The following is a 21,377-nucleotide window of genomic DNA, read 5'->3' on the forward strand; positions in this document are numbered from 1 at the left end:
TTTTCTTTCAGCATATTGTGTTACATTTTACTGTGTGTCTCAACCGCCATGGTTTTACTTTTACCAGGAGAGTCATGCGTGCCTTGGAAACTGTGTCAGAAATTATTTGATACTCACCTGGTAGCTGCAGAAGTAGAAAGTTGCCTTTCTTTAGGAAGCAGGACACAAGATCAGTATCACAAGTAGAAGAAACATTGACAGCCAGCTAGAAGTGATTGTTAGGGATACAGAAAGTGATGAACTAGATGTATGAAATGCCCACTATGATGTCAAAGTAACCTTTGGGCACATGTGTAAACGTACCAGAAGTTATCTCATTATATGCCTACGACATACTACTGAAACTAAGGAACCTGTTGGCAACATGGTAAACAGTACACATTACACTCATAGATCTGGGGGGTACATTCAGGGTTCCAGCTGAAGGCCGACAAGTTGGTGTTGTATCCCATACACCCGACTGACACAGGGGGCAGACTTACATAATATCAAAGTCCAGTTGACTACGGTGAAATACCTGTGGGTGTATTTGAGCTCAGATCAGACTGAAACATATGATCCCAATGTGGGTGCTTTACTGTTTGGTCTAGAACAGATTGTGCATAAATGGTTGCAGTTCCCGATGTAGCTCATGGGACGCATTGCAATTAGTAAAATGATCGTGCTACCTTGCGCACTATATGTGTTACAACACATGCCAATGCGTATACCGGAATCTTAGTTTTGCAGATTGGATGGGCTACCCTGATTGCTTTACTGGGGGACTGGGAGGGCACAAATCAACCTAGAGGTTCTGAAACTTCTGTGGAATAGTGGAGGGTTACAGGCACCTAAATTTAGGATTTATTATTGGGCCACCCACTTAAGGCATACAGTACCGTGGTTCCAGGACGGGGGCGCTGACCCTGTTGCGGGGATTTTGGGGCACATGATCCGAGTGTGGGTGCTACTGGCATTGCCTCAAGTACCCCGCCAGAAAAGAGTGGCAATGCCAGCTTATGTCAAGACCCTTCTGGAAATACGGTAACAGGCATAAAAAAAAGATGGGGAAGAGTATTGCAGCAGCTGGTCCCTTGGTACACCGGGATCAGCCCTATGCTCCCTTTATTCCTAAACCGTAGTGGGAAGGAGGGTAACCCAGGTAACCTGGGAGATTCATTTGACGATGGCCAAATGGTGGGGTATGCAGCCTCCTGTGCTAGATGGGAGGGTTGCGGGTGGAGGTTTCCTGGTGTATGCTGGTCGGCGGAGGCTGTTCGCAAGGCCTGGGCAAGGGTCCCACATGAACCGATTTAAATCAAACACTCCCAGATATGGGAGGTGAGTGCAAACTCATTACTCGGATCTATATATTATTTATACCATGTACAGCCTACCCGTATTGCAACACTGAAGACACAATGCGATGGTGACGGGTATGTAGTTGCGGGAACGGGATTGAGTATCTATGTTGGGTAGCTTGAGAAAAATCATATGCAATGCATGCTGGAGACTTATACACTGTAATTGCATTCCCAAGGGCTACGTCCCACCGCAGTGGCTGCACAGGCTGGACCCCTCCACCCGAAGCAGTGCCCCAAATGCAGGATAGCAGAGGGGACCTATATGCACAGGCTTGGGAGCCTATTGGGGAGCGGTTGCCAAGGCTTTGGGGGAAATAACCGATTTACAACTGCAGCCGACGATTCAGATGTGCTTACTGGGGTCGGTGATCTACACTAAACATGTAGAGAAGGTATTAGAGTTAGGATGGACAGTTGCCAAGAAATGTATAGCACTGAGTTGGATGACTGAGTGGCTACCCACCCAGAAGCAATAGCTGTGGGAATATGCGAGATGGGTACGTACTGAATGTGGGGTACCACAGATTGTTATACAACGGAACAGGGCAGGCGGGCAGAATGGAATGGAATGGAATGGGACTTAGTGGAAGTCCGTTTCCAGCATGAAATGGAAAACCATGCAGTCTGGCTGGATGCAGACTAGTGATGATTAACTACCAGATATGTACATGGTGATGATATGATGGTATTTGAAACGATGACTCATGCTATGCTGGTTATACTGCCCAGACGCCATGTATATGCTAATGTTGAAATGTACTCACTGTGATATGCTCCTCTCTCTTTGTTTGGAGTGGTGGGTAGGGAGGGGGGCTGGGGAATGTACTTTAATGGTAATGTTGTATAACTGCTAAACGGAATAAAAGAAATATAGATAAAAACAAGCCAAGAAACAGTTGACAAAAACTCAGTCTTCCCAGTTCTCCCTGTCAACTGCCCCCACCCTCCAAGCCAAGATTTCTTTCCCCACCTCGGGGACTCTTGTATGGGCTTAAGCTTAGCTCTCTCCCTCTTGCTCACTTATCCGTGAGTCTACAATCATGTTGCACAATATCCTTAAAAAAGGGGCATTACACCCTTTCATCTGTAGTAACAGCCCAGGTTGGAGTAATTTGGATGTTCAGGACTCATAACATTTCGTCAAAATTCAGTTCTTCAAATTCTTTGTCAAGATAGTCCAGGAGTAGAACTCGGTATTTTCTTACGTACTTCTCTCGTCCCTGCACTGGTGTGACCATTTCTTCCATTCCCACGGCACATATAGTTTCTTAAGCCATGCTTCTCCTGAAGGGGAAAACAGGAACCCTACTGCCCCAGTATGGACTGTTCCGATACCAGAACCATGTGTGAGATCACTTTCCCCTCCCTGGAGTGCAAAAAGTAGATTATTTTGGAAGGGCTACCTAGCAGTACCACTTCTGGGCATTCTCCTATCCAAGACCCCGTGGCATCCATTCAATCACTCGCCCCTGAATAAAGTCAAATCATGACTGGACCACAGTAGATGTGTCATTGTGCCTACCTCCCCACATTCTGTCCAGCACAAACTGCTTCTGGGTTAGGCCTAGTAGACCTGCACTCAATATACAATATTGGAGAGATGTTAGCATGTCAAAGTTTAATTATGATCTAAAGCTCTGTGGAGTTTTCATCTACTTGCCATCAAAACAATCTTATAGACTCATGTCCAAGGACCCCACTTGTATCTTTGTTTAGACTTTACAAGTTCAATACGTTGCCTATGCAGAGTGTGAGACCTGTCCTTTAAAGGCCTATGCAGTGTCTTTTTGATGTTTGTGTAGGGGCATAATGATTTTCATCAGTCTATATTAATCCATAGGTGCAATGTCGAGGAATATGATAGATTGATGTATGTGTGAGGTCTAGAGCTGAATTACGAGATAGTGGGTTGACCATTAAGGAGGACAGTTATATTTAGGGCAAACTATCTCCAAGAATGGTGATCAAGTAAAGATCAACTTTGCACGTATTGCACTGTAGGGCCCGTTACAGAAAGAGAAAGAGTGTGTGGATAATTCAAGCTGTTGTTAAAGGAAAGCTACACTGTTGGGGGTTCTATTGATGGTTTGCTCTTCCACATTTGAAGTTGCATTAGATTCAATTTATCCTGTTCCATTGCCTGCCTCATTTTGCTACAGTACACTTGAACACAGAAAAAGTACACACAGCACTGTGTAGATTTACCAATTAAGGGAAACCTAAAACTTAAGAAAACTAAATCTACCATCGGGTCCTCAAATTATACTGGGAGGAACCTATCACAAATGCCTAAGGATATTGTAAACCAATCAGAAAATAGAATGGGTCTCGGTAAACTCATAGATTAAAAAAGAATTCAAGTTCTATTACTAGAATTCTTGCAAATTACCCAAAATTGAGTTGAGTGCCACCTGTAACTTTAGTACCCCTATTAAACATTTGCTGGACCTCATAAAGGTGTGTCCTAACCGTGGATTGGGCAATGGTAAACACACAGATGATAATGTCTGAAGTCCAGACGGAAAACCTGGGCAGCAGCTTCGTTCGGACCAGCCTAGCAGGAACCCAAGGAGGAAGGGTTGAAAGTATCTCTGCATTCCCGTTTCTTTTTGAAAGTTTGCAATAGTGATTTAATTGCCTGACTCAGGATGCTGCACAACTTCCATTCATGACGTAGGCTCACTTCTAAATGAGCTGGAGATAGAAATTGAGCATAGAAAACTTGAAAATGTATAACAGCAGTTTAGTGAACTCAGAAATGGTTCTGGAGGATTGTGGCTTATCGTTTTTGTTCTCAGACATGCCATTTTGAAAGAGGTGTGCAAGTTGATGTACATGATAGGGGCCACTATATTTGGAAGTCAGGGATGGCTTACTCCCTTTGATTATGCCTTCAGCTCACCAGCAGCAAACTCTATGCTCAGGAAAAGATGGGATGGGTGGTCCGGTGGTCCTTTAAAAAGGCCCTGACTCTTCCCTTAAATCTTGTGCTTTGTACCTCGCCTAAGTCTGTGAATAGGAAGTAGAAGTATGCTAGCTCCTTAGTTGCCTAGGAAGGTAAGTATGGGATGCCCAGCAAATTCGTAGTGGGTCTACTGCATGTAGGTGGATGGCACTGACAGGTGGAGGAATGATGCCCCTTGGTGCCCTCTCTGACTTTACATTCTCAATTCCATTACCTCAAGTTTTCTGTGTGATGCGTTGGAACCATTTTGTAGTTAGATAAAGGCATCCTTGGTTCTTTGATTGGAAAAATGCCTTCCTAAAATGTGTCTGACATCATTCGATGCAAGTCTGCCAGCATCTGATTCATCTCCATATCCCTACCAGTATTAACTTTTCTAGAAGAGTCAAAGATGCAGATTGCAGTACTGCCCTGGGAAGATGGGAAGAGCTGCCTGAAGTACTGTGCAGCAAGTCCTAGGCTGCTGCATCCAGGAGGATCAAAAGGGTACCTGGAAATAAAGATCTGTAATGAGCAAACGGGACAAATCTGTTCCTTGGGAACAGTACATTTATGCTCCATTAAGTAGTTAATCACTTCTGCTTGGAGTAGCAACAAGAGGATTCTTATATCTCTTTACTACCAGTTGGCAGCATTCCAGTATGTTAGAGAGACAGGAAGATTGGAGACCAAGGCAGGCAGACAGACAAAAACAGTGACAAGACACAGCTGAGGCAGTAACAATAACTGTAGTAAAATGATATGGCCAACAACAAATACTCTTACCAATAGGAGTCTGAGACAAGGACCTCTTACTTCTCTGCAAATTCTGCCCCTGAAACCATCGTTGATCCTATGAAATAAGGCAAATAGTTAAGACATTTAAGTAATCTTTTAAAAATATGATGTTTAAAGACGTCATACCATAGAACAGTTGTAAGACGAGCATAAGTACAACTTATTTATCTTTCTTTTAAATAGGACCCATCGAGATTCCAACCCAGCTGTGAACGGGCCCCCCAGCGAGTATCGGCAAGGATGTCGAGTGAACGATCAGGTGAGGTGATTTGTTTCTGACTAGATGCGTCCTTCCATTGGCTGTGATCATTTGAGGTGTTTGAGTTTTGATTATTGACATTGTGATGTGTGGCCAGTGGCTTTGATCATTTGAGGTGTTTTCTTTGTGATGTGTGACTGAGTGAGGTGCACATCCAAAATAATCATTTGATATATTCAGTGTATATATCTTTCTGATCTCTTGCAGGACGTCCTATATGATATCTGCTTGAGTCCTATCTCATATTTTTTGCTGCTTGCTTATTCATAGTATTATTCTTGCATTTAACTGTTGCATTTATCAAGTGTGTTATTATTGCTTGCATATAAACATATATATCTCTCTATATATATGAATCTTGTGCATTTGGCATCTCTGAAACTCTTTTCTGTTAGAGAGCATTGTGTAAAATAAAACCCCAAGCCTTATTCTAAAAAGAGAGTCTTTGCATTTTGTAACATAAAACCTTTTTCTAAAGGTGCTGTGTTATGTCTCCTGCTTTGCCCTGTTTTAAGCCACCATGTGGGAGATTCTGTATTATCTGAAAGGCGAAGCAAGACAGTCATTGCACCAAAGATGATCAGAATAGGAACTCTCATAGACGAAGTTACACCATTAAGAAAGCAAGGTGTTCTTCAAAAGTAGTGAGTGAGCCACACAAAGTATAGCCGTGAAGGAAGGAGCAACATACAATTAGGTGCACTTCCAAGTAAGTCTAGTAAAAAAGTACCCATACCTATGACATGCAGAAGTAATCCTTGAGAAAGCGTCAAATCTGTTGCTCATATTAAAAAATGAATAAATAACAGTTAATCGGAGATCAAGCATCCTGCATAGTATTAACCTTAAATATCAAGAATGTCGACTATAGGCAACTGGAAGACCGAACTAGACAAATGTATGGGTGCGGAGATTGCGGTGTTTTGGGCCTGTGGCTGGCCCCAAAAACACAGAAGAATTTGGGCCCGCTGGGCGACATACCGTTGGATCGATCTTCCCCCTTTACCATCTACGGACCCCTAACAGAAATCACTATGTATATATACTTCCACTGACCACTTTGTTCCACATTATGTAATAGCCTGCCATTCTATGAATGTATCCTTGGTACGATTACTTGAATCTGGTACAGTCTGCATGTTGTTTACATTATGTACCCTGCATGTTTCACAGGCATTGCAATCATTTAAAAATGCTGGTATTCCTGATTTATCTGCCCTATTATTTTTACAGGTACTTGTAGGGCCACGACCCAAACTTCTCTAGAATAACCAAATAACATTTGTTATAAAAAAATATTAAGAATGTTTGCTCTGTTACAAAAAAACCTACCTTTAGAAATGTAGTCATAGGTACTAAAGTATCACTTCAATTTGGCAGTTTACTAAAAATGAAAATTAGTGTGTGCAGTGGGGTGTATGTTGAAATACAATAGCAAATACAAAACCTCTGAGGCCAAAATGAGGCACCAAAATCAGAGAGTCTTTGCATTTTGTAACATAAAACCTTTTTCTAAAGGTGCTGTGTTATGTCTCCTGCTTTGCCCTGTTTTAAGCCACCATGTGGGAGATTCTGTATTATCTGAAAGGCGAAGCAAGACAGTCATTGCACCAAAGATGATCAGAATAGGAACTCTCATAGACGAAGTTACACCATTAAGAAAGCAAGGTGTTCTTCAAAAGTAGTGAGTGAGCCACACAAAGTATAGCCGTGAAGGAAGGAGCAACATACAATTAGGTGCACTTCCAAGTAAGTCTAGTAAAAAAGTACCCATACCTATGACATGCAGAAGTAATCCTTGAGAAAGCGTCAAATCTGTTGCTCATATTAAAAAATGAATAAATAACAGTTAATCGGAGATCAAGCATCCTGCATAGTATTAACCTTAAATATCAAGAATGTCGACTATAGGCAACTGGAAGACCGAACTAGACAAATGTATGGGTGCGGAGATTGCGGTGTTTTGGGCCTGTGGCTGGCCCCAAAAACACAGAAGAATTTGGGCCCGCTGGGCGACATACCGTTGGATCGATCTTTCCCCTTTACCATCTACGGACCCCTAACAGAAATCACTATGTATATATACTTCCACTGACCACTTTGTTCCACATTATGTAATAGCCTGCCATTCTATGAATGTATCCTTGGTACGATTACTTGAATCTGGTACAGTCTGCATGTTGTTTACATTATGTACCCTGCATGTTTCACAGGCATTGCAATCATTTAAAAATGCTGGTATTCCTGATTTATCTGCCCTATTATTTTTACAGGTACTTGTAGGGCCACGACCCAAACTTCTCTAGAATAACCAAATAACATTTGTTATAAAAAAATATTAAGAATGTTTGCTCTGTTACAAAAAAACCTACCTTTAGAAATGTAGTCATAGGTACTAAAGTATCACTTCAATTTGGCAGTTTACTAAAAATGAAAATTAGTGTGTGCAGTGGGGTGTATGTTGAAATACAATAGCAAATACAAAACCTCTGAGGCCAAAATGAGGCACCAAAATCAGAATCATCATTGAAAACAAAGTTATAACAACTGAAGAATGTTTTAGGTGCTGGACAACCTTTCAAACGGCTAATTTACAGAGTAAAGGACACAAGTCATTTTAGTGAGTGATCCTGCACTGCACAGTCCACACACTCTTCGTTCATCTCAGCAGATATCTACTGTGTACAATGGACCATATGAAGCAGGGCCTCACCACAGGTTTGAGAGCTCAGCCGACGTGCGGCTGAACCGGTGTAGACACCACACCAGCCATGGCCTGGCTATCTCATTTAAGGTTATCCACCTTCTTGGCAGACTGTTCCCTAAAAAATGTCTCCATCAACCAGCCATGCTCGCATCGCGGAGTTGACCCCACTTATTTTATTCCTGGAGATAGCTCAAGTGTAACATATTTACTGTTCCCGTAAACAATAGAAGTATGATGGATACAGAGAGAAAGGATGCCGGTGGGAATGGCATTAGCATACTTGTCTAAATGGGTGGCCCATCCAGCGCAATTTCTATAATCTCCAATGTTGAAATCCCCTCAGCAATCAAGGTCTGCTAGGTGCTTTGTTCACTCATCCTCTGGGGAAACTCAGTTGTCACCATGGAACTCTCCGACCATCTAAGAGGGGGAAAATTTGAAAGAACGGGTCTTGAGCTGACCGACGGAGGGGCGACCAATAGAGAAAGCAAAAATGCACCACATCACACCGGTGCGAGCCCGCAGTACAAGCCCTGGATTCAGAGGAGAAATCAGATGGAATTTCATTACTACGAGCAGGACTAACCCCTATTGACATAAAGAGATCTGCCCTATGTGCTCCCTCAGACCAATGACAGTCACATTTGTTTTAGGCTTTCATAATGATTCTTGATCATAAGATCTGATAAAGCCCACTATTACACCTGACAGCACCCCCCCCCCAAGACAGATAAGAACAAAATAAGAGCTGAGAGCATCTCAAGAAATGGTACACAGAAGCACTCGCCAACCTAAAAAAAAGAGAAGCAAGGAAACCAGAAATGCCAGCAGTAATAATTTAACAATGACATGGACACAAATGTTTTTTTAAATTTACCTATGAGGATTTACCTGAGAAGCCATATGAGCAATATGCTGGATCCATCAGTAAGGCAACAAATCAGTCAAGGAAAATAATTTGGTATTTCTGTGACTTAAAAGAAATATATTGCTGACCCAAAACACTGTTGACTATTGACATTATCTGAAGCAAAATATAACAGATTATGCTGGTCTTTTGCCATCCTTATATCCTCCTATCTTTTGTTTTTAGAATCTGCATATTTGACATCCAAGTCCATGGAAACTGATTTAGTGATCATATCAGAAAAAAGGATCAAATTGTAAACTTTTCTAGTGGAGTATTGACGAGCATCTTGTGGCAAGGGATTCCCACAAATATCTGTTGCAGAATTTGCTAACCTCTTTAGAGTGCTGCCTGAATGTGAAGAGTCTCTGATACGTGCATCAGGCAGGCATCACTCCGTTACTAAAGAAACTGATGGTTGACTACCTACCTACTGATCAATCAGAAAAACTTTCTTACCAAGGTAAAGTCTTCAAATGGGAGGTTGCTAAACAAATACAAGAGTACAGCGAATATCATACCCAGACTTTAGGGTTTAGACACATGAAAGTAAGGAAGTGTAAATGTGAACAAGGACCTGCTTATCTTTATGAAGACCAACCATTGGGAGTTGGGAAATTCATTTTGTTGAGCCTATCATGTATTATACTGTATGAGATGCCACAGGAGTGCTTGGCTGTGCATTGTAGCTTCTATTTCCCCTATCAACCCCAGCCTCACCCTCTCAAATATTTAATTGATAAATTATCTCTCATGACTTGGCACATTGGTGGCATGAATACACCTTGGATTGATATTCTGTGTATTTGTATCTGAAGTGGCAGGATGCACATATTGCATTTCTGGCAGAAGCCCACCTTGCTAAGCAAGGGATACCAAAGTCCAAAAGCACTGGAGGGACCAATGTTACGGCACTGGTTATTTTGGGTATGCAAGAGGGATGTATACCTGGATCTGATCGGCAGTACCCTTCCACCATGTCACAGTAGAGACATACCCAGACAGGCGTTAGGTCCTAGTTGAGGGAATATTTTATGGAGTTGCAGTGTTACTGGTTAGTGTTTCCTTGCCAAATATTGATCAGTCATACTTCTTGGACACCCTCTCAGCCCACTTAACGCGCTGGTCTCACCTACCCTGGATACTAGGGGGACTTTAATTGTGTTCGTCACACCACATTGGACCGCTCACAACCCCCTCCCAAATTCCCCCATTAATGTTACATTGCCTACTTAGTGCAATGGGCCATACAATGGTCACTAGTTGATAGATGGAGAGTGCTTCATCCAGACGTTGGGGAATTCTCCTTTAATTCCTCCCCCATACACAATTTACAAGTTAGACTCGATCAATTTCTCTGCCACCTGGCTACAGAACTACTTATGTCAGATACAGAGTATTTGGGTAGGACCCTTTCAGACCACAACCACTTCCTTCTGCGACTAAACTGGAGGCGATGCACCTTGCTGCCAACTTGGCTTCTACAGCTCACTGTGCCGGAGGACCAAGCATTCTAAACAACCACTTGTGACACACTCACAAACTACTTTACTGAAAATACGAAAACAGCCTCTACGCGACTAGTAGAATGGGATGCAATGAAAACAGCAATAAGAAGGCATTGCATACAAGCGCTCATTGGCGCACGGGGCACGTGGTGCCGGGAGCTAAACCAAATCGAGATTGCCCTACGGGACTTAGTAATTGATACTATATAAGATGACACGGCTTATGCCAACTTACTTGAGGCATGTGAGTCCTACATGAGTCCCTGCGATGCCTGGACTATAAGACATGCCAAACCAAAACACATACAGAAAGAGATAAGTCAGGTTGTTTACTGTCTTGGCTTCTCAAAGAGAGTCAGCACACATGCCAGTGAAAGTCCTGGGCACTGAACCTACCACTATGGCTTACTCACAGGCAGAAATCCATAAAGCATTTCTAACCCATTACCAAATAATTTATTGTCCAATTCAAGACCCACGATATCCCAGACCAAAGTTTCTGCCCACTGTACGCAACCAGCTGTGATGGTGGAGCAATGATTGGCCTTCAATGCCCCTATATCAGAGCAGGAGATCAGATGTGCTATTTGCGATTCTCATGCAAAACCCAGGGTTTGATGGTCCGGCCAAATTGTATAACCCAGTACTCACTGCTAGTATTTTACCATACAGAATGCATGAAGCTTTGCTAGTCTCCCTCCTCAAGCCAGGAAGGAACCCCCTAGAGCAGGGGTACTCACAAACTTCCTCTTGGGGGCCAAATTTACAGTGTGGTTTGTGGTCGAGGGCCGCACCTTGGGGGCGGGGTCATTGGGGAGGGGGCGGGGCTAGAGCAACAACGAACACTGTGACCATGTGTTGGAACACAGGTCCCTGCAGCGGACGCCTTCGTCCACTGAGCCACCGGACCTGGCATACACATATCTCTCTCTCTCTCACTCTCTCTATCTCCCTCCCTCCCTCCTCAGTCTCCCTCCCTCCTCCGTCTCCCTCCCTCCGTCCTCCGTCTCCCTCCCTCCTCCGTCTCCCTCCCTCTCCCTCCGTCTCCCTCCCTCCTCCGTCTCCCTCCCTCTCCCTCTGTCTCCCTCCCTCCTCCATCTCCCTCCCTCCTCCATCTCCCTCCCTCCTCCGTCTGCCTCCCTCTCTCCTTCTATCCATCTCTCTCCCTCTCTGTCTCTCTCCCTTCCTCTCTGTCTCTCTCCCTCCCTCCCTCCCCGTCTCCCTCCCTCTCCCCGTCTCCCTCTCTCTCCCCGTCTCCCTCTCTCTCTCCGTCTCCCTCTCTCTCTGTCGCCCTCCCTCTCCGTCTCCCTCTCCGTCTGTCTCTTTGCCTCTCTGTCTGTCTCTGCCTCTATCTATCTGTCCCTGTCCCTGCCTATCTGTCTCTGTCTGTCCCTGTCTCTGTTAGTCTCTATCTCTATCTGTCTCTGTCTGTTTCTGTCTCTCCCTACTACCCTCTGTCCCCTTACCCGACTCTCACACCCTGCTGTTCTCTTGTCATTCTTTGTCACCTCTCCCCCCTCCGCTTGTGTGGCAGCTGAGGCAGCCTCCCTTCCAGGGCACACACACAGCCCTACCCGAGTACTTCACAGGTCTTTAAGAGACCATTTGCATGATAACGAGGCTTTGTTGTATTTCAACTCTTAGCGCCCCAGCAGCTCCACTCGGACTATCGCTTGAATCCCCGGGCCCCACAGAGCAGAGTCTGTGTTTGCTGACACTGTTAAAAAAAACAAAAAACACCGGTACAATGTCTGAAAGGTCCGCGGGCCGCCAAGAAAGGCTTGCCGGGCCGTGGGCCGTACTATGAGAACCCCTGCCCTAGAGGTTGCCTCCTACTTGCCACTCATAAAGATGGGATGTGATTATAAAACACCTATCAAAATCCTCGCAACACACCTTCTATAATGTATGCCTTACTTAGTGCACGCCAACCAAAATTGTTTTATCCTAGATAGATCCCACCTCTCAACTTGCTGCACCTACACTAAATCCTTGAAGAAAGCCCACTGCAATGGCCCCACTCTGTCTGGTTAGTCTTGGATTTTGAGAAAGCATTTGACATGCTGAACTGGGACTATATGTTTGCAGTACTCCGATGAGTGGGAATATGAGACAAGATGATAAGCCTGGTCAAACTCTTCTACAGTGAACCAATGGCCATAGTAAGAATTGACCAGTTGATTTCCGCCCCATTTACAGTGGGCCATGGAATGCGCCAGGGCTGTTCATTATCACTGCTGCTATTTTCCCTGGTCATGGAGCCTCTGGCTCAGTGCTTACACCATTCCGGAAGAGCTTAGGGAATTCCTCTGCAAAGCGAAAATCATACGATATTGTTGCATGTTGATGATGTCCTCATTTATGTACAGGATGTATCAAATGATGTGGATGCTACAGCACAAGACAGGGCTTTTAATACTGCCTCGGTCTGGGGGTTAACTGGTCGAAACCCTGTTTCTTTCCATTAAACTGGTATTGCCCTACTTACCTAATCACAGTAGATGCTCATCATGTTAAGTGGGAGGCTCACACATTCCAACACTTGGTTATTAATATATACCACTCTTCTCATGATCTCCTCCAGGGAAATTTTATGAAAACTATCACATTTTGGAAGTTGCTCTCCATTACTATCCAGGGACCGGGTTGCGTTATCCAAAATTGTGATATTCCCGAGACCACTCTCCTGCTTTGCGAATGTACAATCTCCATCCCCTGTAGAGTGTGTTGCGTATTGGATGGAATGTTAGGTGACTTGATTTGTAATAAAGGAAGACATAGAGTCACCCTATCCAAGGTACAACTACCCACAGATCGAGGTGGAATCGGTGCTCTGATATTTAATCACTACTATCTAGCAGCTCAGCTCCAGTGGCCGGGTCAATGGCTTGTGGGACTCTACCTGATGGTGATATCAGCTGTTGTCGGCTGCAACACGCTGAACAACATACAGGAATTATACAAGATAATATGGTAACCAGGTAGTACAAGGCGCACTGCAATCTAATTTCGGGGAAGTAAACAGCACATATAGTATACGAGTGGTGCTCCAAGCAAAAAGAGTCAGTTACCATAAACAACCCTAATATGCCCTCCAAAAGGGGAGCACTCAGGTATTTTGCAAAAATAGTCAAGAGTTCAGCAATGTCAAAGTAATAGTCCACTTTAATTCAAGTTTGCAGTTCATGCTCAACAGATATAGTCCAAGTCTTCACATTAGGCTTGCAGAAAGCATCATTGTTAGTTCATATTCCAAAGAAAAAATCCTCCAAAACAATTTTCCAAACAGAAGGCAGATAATGTAATCAGCTTGAAAATATTCAGCCAACATGTGTTTCGTCGATTGGTCATTAACACCTCAACTTCTTCAGGGCTGGTACACTGATTTATGAGTATACATCCATATAGCTGAAAAATATATGTTGTTGAGCACAGTAACGCAGAGTACTCCTCGTGTACTAATAGCGTGGTCCACGCTATTAGTACACAAGGAGTACTCTCCCTGCCGAGACACTTTGCCGGTTAATTGACTCTGGTTTGCTTTTGACCTTTACTGGACTTCTGCGTTACTGGGAGTGTGCACACTGGGAGACCTGTTTTAGAAAAACAACCTGATCCCCTTCAATCTACTGTCGGTACAGACTGGCCTTCTGGCAGGGCAATTTTTAACACACAGAAGCTTCGTCCTCGAATTAGAGGGGCACGGGAGACAGCGTTTACAACGCTGGTAATACCACGCGGGTTGATAACAACGCGGATGTTACATCGTCTGCGTTGTTACCATGCATGGCATTACATTGCAAGTCGTTTCAACGACTTGCGCTAGGTGGCGTGTAACACCAGGGAATGTGTTGGATTTTAAATCCAACACCTTCCCTGCTGTTGTGCTAACTGGAGTAGGAATAGTAATTGATACTATTCCTAAGTTCAGCGCGCCATCTAGCACAAGTTGTTGAAATGACTTGCGATGTAATGCCATGCGTCGTAACAACGCAGACGATGTAACGACTGCGTTGTTACCTACCGCGTGGTAACACCACACGTTGAAACATCACATATTCAGCACCTTTGAGGCATCACAGTCACTGAATCACCTACACATCTACTAGCCCAGGCACTCTTCTCCATAGGCACCGAAAGGAGGCCTATATCCTGAAACACAAACGCCATTCCAGACAGGACCATTGAACCCCTTGTTAAAGTGCGGCTGAAATGAGAACAAGATCTAGGTAACCCTCAAAGAATGTCAAAGCGCACCAATATACTCTTGAAAGGGCTCCCACAACACCCAATTTAAATATATACAACATAGCATCCTCCTCAATGCCTACCAGATACCGACAAGACTCCACAGAATCTACCCCACTGCACCACCTGCCTGCCCTTGCTGTGATGCTGTCCAAGCTGATATTCTACACATGTTGTGGGACTGTCCAATTACGCGTACCTTCTGAGATGCTGTCTGCATAACACTCGTGTGGGTCACAGAAAACAAGACCTGAACAGTATTGACAGTTGTGTTTTGAGCCTCTACAGGCACCAACAGGCAGGGGGGGGTGTAGGTGGGGGCGGGGGAGTTGCAACCAACCTTTTCATTGACTTGGTGCTTTTGTTAGCCAGGCACATAATTGCATTGAAATGGCAAGTGGCATCACACCCAGGAGATTCACACTGGCAAGCCTCACTGGTTCAATGATCAGAGGAGGAATCAGTGGTGCTGCCTCGAGGAATTGAGTGGCTTACGTAACAGTCCTATAGCTACAGCTTGGGACAAACTCATTCATACATTTCAGATTTCACCTGACGACGACGCCCGCCGTAGTTCCATGCAGGACCACCTGTATACCAAATGGCAGAGCGCGTTGCAGAACTCAGGTACCCCCAGGCTCTAATCTAACACCTTAGATGTGGGCACGGCGCGCCTACCCGGCCTATCAAAGAACTTTACATATCCCATTTTACTTTAATCTGCACCAGGGGTACTGGCTCAAAGTTAAGATAGTTTACCTTTCCTTTTATTTTCTTTGTTTCTTCTACCTGTTGTACCATCATGGGTCTATGCTCTAACATGAGATGGATGAACATTGTTTGACATTTGTACAATGACATGGAAGTAAACTTGTACGGTCATTGTGTATTCCATGCTATAAATCTCAATAAAGATGGTTTAAAATAAAAGCCACCTCACAGACCTAAACCTTTTTGATGCAGCCTATAAACCGACAGATCAATTTTTGATACTAAAATACCAGAAAGAAGATAGGAGTCTCATGCATGGTCTTCAGTGGAGAAAATTCTCCCACAGCATTTGAGGGAAGAAAATAAAAATAGGGCAATTAGCATCCTCTGAGCAAGGAACGTTTTGCCATTGTTATTGAAAATATACAAGTCAACTAACGTATGTACTCAAACAACATTAGCTATAACTTCACAACGTGCTTTAACTACAACTAAATGGTACCAACATATATATTCTGGTACTGCGAGGCACTGAGAATAGAAGGATCATATTACAATGGCCACCTACCCTGGCACAACCCAGTCTTTGCTTTACAACAATCACTCCTTAAGTAAAAGGAATGGTTGAAAGACCTAATGCCCAACTATTGCTGCTTTGCAAAAGCATACCTATGCCCCAAACACACCACTCACAAGAGTTAGCCAGGGCATTGACCGTTTCACACAAGCGCTACACCTTGTTCTTTATGGGTTTACTGAAAAAACTCATTCACAGCCTTCATAGTACAAAACCAGGTGGGTAGGTGATCATTGAATGACTCCCGGATGAACAACAATTAACTTTAAAGTCCAATTCTTCACAAAAGCATTCTGGAATAAATCTTGAGATGTAAGCAGATGCTGGCTTACAACATTATCCCATTTAACAATCTGCTATTGATAAAGGCACAGATGAAGTGCCCTGGAGTACAAGGACCTGGTCTCCTTAGCAGGTTACTGCTCTGGGTTGTCCAACCTGACATTTTGTTCAGGGTTTTTGTCCTGATTAGGCATCGTTGGAGAGAAAGATGGTGAAGGAGATCTGCTTGGGTGTGATTTGTTACTATCATCTCATATCACATTTCATTGTTAGATGTAAAGAACTTGTAGGTATAGTGGTCCTTTTCTTTGGGAGGCACTGTTATGAGTCAGCAACTTATAGTGTTGAATGTATAAATATGTCCTAGGCTAAGCACACATGTTCATGTGGGTCATGGGGGACTGTTGTTTGCCAATAACAAGAATGAGTTAAGTGTTCTTTATTGTATTTAGTCATGGTTTCGACAACAGAATCCTATTGTAGGTATGCATGGATATATATTGTAAACACTCATTAACAAGATATAATAAAATAAAGAACATGACGAGTTATGCAGAATTTTTTTGAATTATTGTGAGGCTGGATAGTAGTGTTTAATTTTTGACCATGGTAAATCTGGTTATTATGTGAAAGGGAGATCGTTACTACGAGGTAATGGAATGAGCCAGGACAAGTAAATGGGCTGCAAATTGTGTTATGACTTAGGCAGAGTGTCAAAGGACTTAGGCGACCACCTGGGACTTATCATTTGGGTGGAAGAGTGGAATCGGAAACTAAAACCAGAAAAAACAACAGCAGGAGACTGACCTTTAAGCTGAGTGATGAGGGCATCATGGAATTCCAAGAAGACGTATAATCAACTGAACAGCCTTGTCCTTCCAAATAATCTGCAGATGAGAAATAAAAAATATAAGTTTATTTATTGGTACCCACATTCAAAGACCAACCTCACTTGAAGATGTGGATGCAAGTGCTTGATGTGAAAAGGCTTCAACCAATCACTTTGTTACAGATGTGAGCATAAGAGAGTGAGTGATGGGAAGCACACAAGCAATTTTAGCATATCTACAAAAAGACACTGGAACAGACTTTCTCTCATGTCTCTATGCCCTGAGCTCACTTGTGCTTGCTCTTTTTTCCTGTCCCTTGCGTATTCTGTTTCTCTCTCTCCTCCCCCCCCCCCCCTCCCCAAGAGGCAAGGCAAAATAGTCTAGATACCTTCATGGATACAACATCCTACTGAGGATAGGGGCACATTGTGTGAGGTTTGCTGCCTCTTCCTCTATACTCCCCTTACACACAGAAATAGCTTCAAGCTCCACTCGGTGTAACAAGGACTTGCAAGCATATGATGTCTTAGTACCCTCTATAATTGGTTTAACCTTGTGGAAGTTGATTCTTACCATATTCACAGACGAAAGGATGGTGGCTCTGGCATGGAAAGCTCACTTCCATTAGGTCTGCACCTTTGGAGAGAGAAGTACAGGTTGAAGGGCCCTCAGAGAAAGTTTCTCTCCCATCTTGTTGTGAGTGGGTCCCTAGAGAAAAGCAAAGCACAATTAATTCTCACAGTTCCATACAGAGTCATCCTGCCAAGGGAAATGCTCTCTGCACGTCACACCAGTTGCACTCTGGCTCTGAGCAGATGAGGGATATCGTCCTTGCAATGGCAAAACTATAGGAATACGATTCCTTATTTTCTCACTTCCCATCCTTCCATATTTTCTTCTATTAAAAAAACGAGTTATTTTCATAATCTCTGGCTCCCACACAATCGGAACCCACTGTTTTAATTTCTGGTGTGTCCCTACTTTTTGTTTTTCTGTTCCATCTTCTCCGCTGTCAGTATATTTTTTTTACATTCCTCTAGGCTTTTTACTTCACTACCTTCTCTCTTTGCTTTCGTTTGTATCCTTTTCTATATTGTGTTAAAGTATCCCTTCTGACACACACAGTTTTTTCTCTATTCATCTGTCCCATACAATTCCTATTTAACTGTGGGTTATTTTGTTTGTTTCTCCATCTTTTATTAGAGCACACTGGCCTATATATCTTCTGACGTTAGGCAGTCCTCCTGTAGGACCACCATCGCTGCGCCACAGGAGGACCGCCAAGCCTGAGTTGAATCCAGGGTGGGTGGTGCTGCAGTGGTCTCACACCAGCGGCTGTGTTAGGCTCATAGGAGGGCCTTAACAGCAGACCGCCACCGTTAGAGTGCCTGCATTACGTTCCCGCACAGTGTGGCATGCACTATGTTTTGCATGCCACACTATGCAGGAATGAGGGTGCAATGCCAGCGGGACACAATATATGCTCCCCGCAAGTAACCCCCAGGGGCTCTGTTAGGGTCCCCTTACCTGCATCTCCGCCACCCTTTTATAGCGGTCTCCCCGCTATGAAATGGGCAGTGGATTTGCAAGGTGTAATATGCTCAGTGGTGCTGCATTGGCACCACCATCATATTCCTGCCTCTTTCTGCTCCGCCACGGCTGCAGGATTCTGGATGCAGGCAGAGACACCGGTTCTGTGGCGGTCCGACCGCCACACTCCGAATATGGCGGCGGGACCCGCAGGGGTGGCAGACCGCGAGTATGGCAGTCCTAACACCAACATACTCATAATGAGGCATTCAATATGGGCAATAAGTTCTGGGGGCAGCTGCAAACCTGTGTGTTGTGTGGAATCCTGGGGGACCAGGCCAGTCCTCATGGAGAGGCAGCCCTCTTCCACCCTTACTCCTGGTAGTGTTATTCCCGTCATCAAGTGTTCTTCCCATCGTCAAGCTCCAGCACAAATCACAGAAATCGAATTTAAATCATGCCAAGCAGTATATTTAACTATCTGGATAGGAGTAGATGTGTTTGCATTTCATATTCTATTACTTTTTGCGACTTCTATTTCTCCTTTGCCTCAAATAGACTTTTCTTGCCTATTTGATGTCATTTATTTTGACTGTCCTTTGAGTGAGCTCCGCTGAAGGTCTGATGGGTTGGTGCTGGTCTCTGACTCCAGTGGAGAACCACGTTCCCAGTTTAGATATTCTCGCCATTCCGTTGCAGCAGAAGCATTTTTAGCGAAACTGAACGCTGGGCAGTCTGTTATTTTTATGCCTGCTGCCTCTGTATTTATTTTGATTTTCAGAAATAAACTCCTAAGGTTTTGTTTCTTAAAATCGGAAGTCGGAGATTTAATGTTTCTGAGAGTGGCTCTTTAGCCCGCCTCTCTTTTTGCCTCTCCTCCATTGGCTGGCTTCCTAAACGGAGGCCAGCCATTGGAGGAGAGAGCCGTCCCTCCAAATAGGCTCCGTCTTTTTCAGATTCGGGGGCGTGTTCCGTGCTGTTCTTTCCACTTTTTAGCCACGCCCCCGAATTTGAAACCACCGCTGCGTTTCTCCGAGGCATTTCTGCTTCGCCTCGGAGAAAGGCAGTGGTGTAAAGGCAGTGCTGTGCTTGTTTTACATTCCCAATCATGTCTCTCAAAAATCTCTCGTGGGTAATAATACACTTCACACGGATTTTGACCCTGTCCCTATTTGGTGTACCATGTGCCCGGTGCCCCACACTGTACTCTCCTTAGATGTAAATGGAAAGCATTGCGCTTTCTGGGCATCGTGTCCGCAACAGCAGCACTGTGCCCGCTCTGCACAATGCCTTGCCATTCAAAGCCCGGTGTGATCTTGAAATCCGATCCTGGCTTTTCAGAATCGATTGATTCGTTCGGCTCTGGGAAGATGTGTACTTCGGTGTGTTGGTTCGAATGATGCGTATCAGTGTGCGGCTGTTAGACTCTTCGTGTCGCGCGCTGGTCCTTAGCTGGCACTCCACGTAATGACAGGTGACGTCTCGGCAGCATCCCCGCAACCACTGAAACTTTGCAAGGGATGCTACTTTGTGTCAGCTCGTTGTGTTTGATTGTGGAGCGTGTTTGTGAGCTGTGAGTGTGCCGCTGGTTGTCTCGGTGCTTCTAACATCCATTGCTACCCACCACCACTGTCCCGGCCTCACTCGATACACACCGCTGCCCCTATATCTCAGGGTGTCGGGGGTGTATTTGCGGATGAGGTTGGTGTGGGCGCAGTTTTGCACTTCTGTGGTTTAAGATGTTGGCTCTGCTACGCTTTCACGCGTGAGTTTTGTTGGAAGGTGGCAGGGAGATCTGGTGTGCTGTGTGAGACGCGACCACATCTGCCGTTTGTTCTGTCACTATGTTTGTTGATTGGCATGGTTTGTTCTGTCACTGCATTTGTTGGTTGGCAGTTCGTGTTCCTTGATCTTAACGATGTGACACCGAACACTCCGTGCATGCCTCTCTTAGCTGGGGTGAATTGTGGTACTACACACGTGACGTCAGCGTGTGACACAGTTCCTTTCACATCCTATGCCCCCTCTGTTGAGGGATTTGTGAGTTCCAGTTGTTTGGGAGTCTGGCACGTGGTGCGAAAGACCAGCCTGCGTGAATGTTCTTATAATTTGCATCCTGTGGAAAATGTCATGAATTTCTCCTGTAGATTCGAGGTATAACACACAGACCCTAGACACCAGCTGTGTTAAGTGTGTTACTGATGGAATGGTATTGTCTCCTTCAACCTCTCTATGCTGTAAACCCGTCTTTTATGTAGTGGATGGTACTGGCAGGTGGTTACTTAGGTACCCATAGGTGTGAGAGATCCTGTGAAACCGGTGTTTAGTGGGACGTGCCACGGCAGTGCTGTTTGCTCGTTTCCCGTCTGTACTGTAGTGCTAAGAGGGTCAGAGGAGTAAAGTGACACGGACGGTATAACAAGCTTAGACCTCCCTGGACGGTTATGAAAGGCTCGGTGGCGTTAAGTCGGTGAAGGGTGACATTTTAAGCCTTATCCGGAAACAATACCGCTTTGTACCGTTACCGGCAGTGCAGCGGTGTGATAGGTGAACCCATGAAGGGGGTTGTTATTAACAGTAGCATTTTCTGTACAGCCTCAGAAGGTCCGTCGGCGCTAAGTTAGTAAATGATGACAGTGTCTGTTTTCTAAGTATATACCGCTGTGCGCCGTTACCGCGAGACTCGTGGTGCGTGTTACCGCTGTGTACAGTGCCCTGAGGGTCAGCGGTGTG

At 44.5% G+C, this 21,377-nt stretch overlaps 1 protein-coding gene and 1 long non-coding RNA gene across 2 annotated transcripts in view; one reads left to right on the plus strand and one right to left on the minus strand.

Moving 5' to 3' along the window:
• The window catches only part of LOC146776322 (polycystin-1-like protein 2), a 508,528-nt gene extending 490,712 nt beyond the window's left edge, over positions 1–17,816 (minus strand). The window contains exons 1-3 of the mRNA XM_085637372.1: positions 17,688–17,816; positions 17,092–17,171; positions 5,074–5,140 (exon numbers count right to left, since the gene is read on the minus strand). Coding sequence (XP_085493498.1) covers positions 5,074–5,140; positions 17,092–17,171; positions 17,688–17,739 — 199 coding nt within the window. The 5' untranslated portion in view covers positions 17,740–17,816. The remainder of the gene's footprint in view (positions 1–5,073; positions 5,141–17,091; positions 17,172–17,687) is intronic.
• LOC146776324 (uncharacterized) overlaps positions 1–21,377 on the plus strand; it is a 44,029-nt gene that overhangs the window by 17,031 nt on the left and 5,621 nt on the right. Inside the window, exon 2 of the long non-coding RNA XR_014971958.1 lies at positions 5,269–5,344. This is a non-coding gene — a long non-coding RNA (uncharacterized LOC146776324). The remainder of the gene's footprint in view (positions 1–5,268; positions 5,345–21,377) is intronic.

Source organism: Triturus cristatus, chromosome 12, assembly GCF_964204655.1.
Source record: "Triturus cristatus chromosome 12, aTriCri1.1, whole genome shotgun sequence".
NCBI lineage: Eukaryota > Metazoa > Chordata > Amphibia > Caudata > Salamandridae > Triturus > Triturus cristatus.